This window comes from Rutidosis leptorrhynchoides, chromosome 10 (assembly GCF_046630445.1).
Source record: "Rutidosis leptorrhynchoides isolate AG116_Rl617_1_P2 chromosome 10, CSIRO_AGI_Rlap_v1, whole genome shotgun sequence".
In the NCBI taxonomy this organism is placed as follows: domain Eukaryota; kingdom Viridiplantae; phylum Streptophyta; class Magnoliopsida; order Asterales; family Asteraceae; genus Rutidosis; species Rutidosis leptorrhynchoides.
Genome location: NC_092342.1, coordinates 293793812 through 293799684, shown reverse-complemented (window position 1 = coordinate 293799684; position 5873 = coordinate 293793812). Strand labels below are relative to the sequence as shown.

Sequence of the window (5873 nt, the reverse complement as noted above, 5' to 3'; positions counted from 1 at the left end):
TGGAACGGAAGAGTTTAATTTATAATGGGAATATCAGAAAGTGTAATCGAGGCAGATCACCGTATTTAATTATAGAGATCTTAATTTCTTTATTCGCCGAAGAATCAAATCTTTTAGATTTCAAAAATTTTGTTTAAATCTCTTGAATTTCAGAATTCAACCATGACTAGTGAAAAGTTATGATGAAACTTGTCTATCTCATTTCACTAATTATTGAAAGCTTCATTCGTACTATTCGAGTAATCCAATTGTCTTATTCATATTACTCAATGAAGATAAAACTTTATTTATCAACTCATATTCATCATGAAAACATTTTTTTTATTGATAGTCATGACCACCTCACTCAAATTTCGGGACGAAATTTCTTTAACGGGTAGGTACTGTGACGACCCGGGAATTTCCGACTAAATTTAAACTTAATCTTTATATGATTTCGATACGATAAGCAAAGTCTGTTAGGTCAAGTCTCAAGAAATTTTGAACTGCTTACAAAGATTCATTTATACCTTTGACTATTCCCGACGATTCACGAACTATTGTTGTAAATAACCGTTTATATATATATATATAATATAAATACAAACATAAGTATCTAAAATAACTTGAAATTATAAAATACAATTTAATCCTTAGGATTTAATAAGTAAAAATTATATACAAAGTAAGTAGGGTAATGTTAAAATGAAAATATATATGATTTACATATAAAATTATTATTGTTATTAAGGTATTTATTTATGGGTACTTATTATTAAAATTGATATAAGCAGCAATTATATATATAATGAAGCATATTTACATCACTATCTAACTTTATTTAAAGTTGTTTCCATCTGTAATTGCTTTTAGAGGAAGTTCACATTCTGTTATACAAATATCACTTTCAAATAGTATTTTTTTTCCTTTTTCTGCTTGATTAGTTTTGTCCTTGTCGCCAGTTTGTTACAAGTCGATTTCAATCGACCATGTCATCGTATGGACTTCGTCCGGATGAATTAGGACGGGTCTCTTTCATAGCAGACATAAGGTCACAAGTCATAACCTAGATCTAAAATTGAAACATCGTTTCACACTCACGACTGCTACAGTTAAATGAAACCATAGATCTAATCTTCACCTTCTTCATCTCATCGTCATTCGTCCTCCCTGCTCTCTATCTTCACTTTTAAAGATTTAAAGGTAAGTTTCATCGCAGTTTCATTCTATTTTCTAACAGTGTATTTAATTTTAATTGACGATTGTTTGAAGAAGACGATAGAAATTTATCTATCCACCTTCATCTAAAATTATTTTACCACCAGCTTTTGATCTCGGCCGTCGGTGTATATCCGTCCTCAATTCCATTTTGTTAGTTTGTTATGAATTTTGTTTATACTGTAGTAAGTATTATTAACCAGACATTTGCGTTTATTACTTTTATCCATATGTTGTGTGAGATATATTGATATTTTTAGTTTATTAAATCACTTTTATTTCTATCTACAGGTAGTGCTTTTGTTTTGTTCTTTTGATAATCGGAGTTGAAAAGATTGAAGAATTGAAGATCTCTTATTTTAGCGTTTTATGTTAATGTTTCGTAATTTGGATGTTGAACTTCTGTTCAAAAGTAATTTGGATGATTTTGTATTTTGTAATATGTTATGTTCGAATTGGGGGCATTGTGTAAACTGTAATCTATATGTTTTGTTTTTGTTTGTGTTGTGATATATATTAATATCTTATGTATTTGATCTAACTATAATGGAGTAATAAATTTCGGATATTCGGATAATCCGAAATCCGAATCCGAAATTTCGAATATCCGAAATTTCGGATTTGGATTTCGGATGGCAAAATCCACTATCCGAAATTTCGGATATTCGAAATTCGGATATCCGAAAATTCAGATATCCGGTTTTGAACACCCCTACTTGGGGGAGGCTACGCACCCCTCGGTCCCCTTTGTCTCCGCCCCTGAGCTTAACATCCTAATTTCGTTTTTCATTTTTTGTCGTTCCTTAATTTGTGTTCCTGTTTTTAAGCATTAGCCCAATGCGGCTTATGTACTGACTTTTAGTGAGTAATAACAATAACAATATTTCTGCTTTAAAAAAAAAGAACATGAACCATTTTTATTCTTTTTTAAATTAACTTAAGCTTAAGATTAAGATAAAGATAATAATCATCAAGATAAACATCAAACAATTCCAGCAATAAATTTCCATATTTAGAGTTTAGAAATAGTGATAAGTTTTTTTTTGTTTTCCCTATGTATTATGCGTTACATTCAATCGCTATAAGTTCGCGTATTACCTCAAATATACGCACTACTTCTACACCTTCTTTTTACTCTTTCCGTAGGGAACAACCATCATAAATCCCATAATCATATTTTTTCACACCCCCAAAATCTTCTCATTCTCTCTCCACCAATATTAATTATTCACTTTCTTTTATTTTTTTTTGTTTTTCCTATTATTATTTGTTTCATCCATGAACAAATCTTAAAAACCCGTTACCTTGTTTTATCACTTGTGATTTTAGTAAAACATACTCCGTATTTTTTTCTGTTCTTTAAATTTTTTACCAACAAAAACTATGGAAAAAAAACAAAGTTTTTTCTCGGCATTAAAAGAAGAAGTAATACGAGGTTTATCACCGGTGCGGTCACGCTCAAAGAGTCCAGCAAGAAGCCGTTCACCGATGACGGCGTTTCTCCGGCGCCGACCAAAACAGTTAACCAACGGTGACCAAAACAGTTTAACCGGAGAGACGTTAGCGCCGTTATATGAAGGACCTGATCAAGATGGGTCGGAGCTTGGGGATTCGAAACGGGTCGGGTCGGGTATCGGACACTGGATGAAAGGTCAACTAACTAGGACGCCGTCATCTATGAACGCTACGACGGCGTATAAACAACGGTCAGATTTAAGGTTGTTACTTGGTGTAATGGGCGCACCATTAGCCCCGGTGCATGTTAGCACCACCGACCCTTGGCCTCATCTTTGCATCAAGGACACACCTATTGTAAGTTACACAGTCTATTCGTTGTCATACGTCATATATTCAAATGATACCCCCCATTTAATGTTTTTGCTATTTTATTTATATATTTTTTTCTGTAGCCAAGTCTTTTCACATCTATTTTTGGGAAAATTGTATTTTTACTTACTTATTTGAAGTAATTTGGTTAATGTTTCATTAACTTTTCTGAATTTATTGTTTACAGGTATGGCATATGCTTATTTTAAAAATAAATAGTTTTTGAGTGATATATTTTTATGAATTGATTAATTACTTGGTGTTTTATTATGTTCATCCTTAAAATGCTAAAAGTATGAATATAGTAGTTAATAGTTAATTTAACCCAGTGAAAGATTAATAAAGTAACTATTTGTTTAAACTTAATAATTGATCATTTGAACTTAAATATGAATATGAATATGATGTTTTAGGGGTGTTTGACTAAACTTAGTTCTGTAAAAAATTTACAAGTTTATAAACTTATAATTTTGTAGGCTTTGAAATAGATTTAGCCAAATCAGCTAGCCAATTTAGTTGTCTAAAAATATACTACTAATAATAATAAATAAAATGCAATAAAGTGTATAAAAATAAAAATAAGAATATGTTATTGCACATTTGCCTTTATTAAATTAAATACTTGTATAATGTAAACTGTACTTATTATTTTGGTTGTTTTAGGAAACTTCATCAGCTCAATACATACTGCAACAATATACAGCAGCATCTGGAGGACAAAAGCTTCAAAACTCTATAAAGAATGCATATGCTATGGGAAAAGTGAAAATGGTGGCTTCTGAGTTTGAAACTGCATCAAGAGTGGTCAAAAACAAGCATGCCAGTCGAGCCGCCGACACTGGTGGGTTTATTCTGTGGCAGATGAACCCAGGGATGTGGTACGTCGAAATCGCTGTTGGTGGTAGCAAGGTTCATGCAGGTTGCAATGGAAACCTGGTTTGGAGACACACACCTTGGCTTGGTGCACACACCGCTAAAGGCCCTGTTCGACCCTTGCGTCGCGCTCTTCAGGTCAACCACTTTTTTTTTTAAATTGTTTCTAATAGATATAGATATATAAATAATTCTAATTATGAAGAAAAAATATTAGTTTCTTTTTTAAATAATTCTAATAGATAATATTCATAGATATGTAAATAATTCTAATTGCAGGATTTGTAACATAGAAGTAAAAAAAAAAAGCTAAAAAGATTTTATTTTTTGTTGTGCAGGGTCTTGATCCAAGAACCACTGCAAGTATGTTTACAGATGCAAAGTGCGTGGGCGAAAAGAAGATCAACGGTGAGGATTGCTTTATACTTAAGCTATGTGCTGATCCGCAAACGTTAAAGGCTAGAAGCGAAGGACCAGCCGAAATCATTCGGCACGTTCTGTTCGGCTATTTTAGCCAGAAAACAGGACTCATTATTCACATGGAAGATTCACATCTCACTAGGATACAAACAAACGGTGGCGATGCAGTTTATTGGGAAACTACTATTAATTCAAGTATGGATGATTATAGGCCCGTTGAAGGCATAATGATAGCCCATTCGGGTCATTCGGTTGTTACTCTTTTCAGGTTCGGTGAAATGGCGATGAGCCATACGAAAACTCGAATGGAAGAAGCATGGTCTATTGAAGAAGTCGCTTTCAACGTCCCGGGGTTATCAATGGACTGTTTTATCCCACCGGCCGATTTAAAATCGGCATCCTTTAGCGAAACCAATGAATTACCCGAGGACGAAAGAGTAAAATCAACCGTCATGGTTTCAAGTCACCGTGCTAAAGTTGCAGCCTTAGTTTAAGTAACAAGGCTGCATTTGTTCGTATAGGGTCAATTGTAGTTTCTGATTGACTAACACTTTAGATATATTAAAGATTAGGAGTAAGGGTATTTTAGTAATTTCACATGATGGGTTTCGCCCGAGCATGATTATTCATTAAATCCGGCCGCGGGGGTTTGGAAGCTCGGTTTTTCTTCCTATTTAGATGAAATGGAGGTTTAATTTTAGTTCACCTTCCATAACGATGATGGTATACGTTTGGGGCATTCTAAAGATTCGGGTTCTCGGTTTGAACTCGGCAATGTTCAAGTTACTCTTTGTTTGTTTAGGGTTTTGCATATTGGTGGTGGTTGGTGTTAAAAGATCAAAAATTGGTTCTTTTGATCTGTTATTTCATTTCATGTTTTAGACCTATTGTAACCAAAATGTTACTAATGTAGGTTTTTAATATATTAAAGTTTGGAGTAATGACAGTATACAGAAATTTGTTATATGGGTAAGATTCCTTTTGGTCCCTTTACTTTTGTAAAAGTTGCATGTGAGTACCTTAAGAAGATTTAGGGGTATTTGTTTGGATAAAAAAAAGGAAAAGATATAGTCAACTTTTTGGTTTTGGCTTTTTGGCAAATGTGCATCAGCTTCCACTACTAGGTTACTAGTGTTGGAGAGCAAGTGGGACTGCATCGTACAAATCAAAGCGTGTTTGAGAAATATGATGACCACGGGGTTAAAGTGAAAAGTTTTGGCCAAAAAGAAAATAACAATCGGATAATGTATACATTTCGATTACGGTGGAATTTATTTATTACTCCGTCTCGGATTAATTGTTCAGTATTTCTTTTTGGGACGTCCCAGATTAATTGTCCACTTCTAAATATGGAAAGTAATTTTGATAAAGTTTACAATATTGTCCCTAATGAATTAATTAAATTACAAAGGTGAGAGAGATTTCTAATTAATTAGTTGAGGGTAAAACAGTAAAGTAAGAAAAAAGTACAGAAAAAGTACAGTGTGATAATGACATTTCTTAAACTGTGTGTTTTTTGTCTGGGGACAATTAATCTGGGACGGAGGGAGTATATT

General features: G+C 33.2%; 1 protein-coding gene across 1 annotated transcript; it reads left to right on the top strand.

Annotated features, from left to right (window-relative positions):
- Nucleotides 1-2382: 2382 nt before the first annotated feature.
- Nucleotides 2383-5297, top strand: LOC139872528 (uncharacterized). The gene is made up of 3 exons (XM_071860416.1): nt 2383-3009; nt 3688-4035; nt 4236-5297. Exons 1-3 carry the CDS (start codon nt 2581-2583, stop codon nt 4809-4811), a joined length of 1353 nt encoding a protein of 450 aa, XP_071716517.1. The 5' UTR covers nt 2383-2580; the 3' UTR covers nt 4812-5297.
- Nucleotides 5298-5873: the final 576 nt, after the last annotated feature.

Coding starts and splice junctions, on each gene's coding strand:
- LOC139872528 (XM_071860416.1), top strand. CDS start 2,581: ATGGAAAAAAAACAAAGTTTTTTCTCGGCATTAAAAGAAGAAGTAATA. Junction 3,010..3,687: donor GCATCAAGGACACACCTATT/GTAAGTTACACA, acceptor TGGTTGTTTTAG/GAAACTTCATCAGCTCAATA. Junction 4,036..4,235: donor CCTTGCGTCGCGCTCTTCAG/GTCAACCACTTT, acceptor TTTGTTGTGCAG/GGTCTTGATCCAAGAACCAC.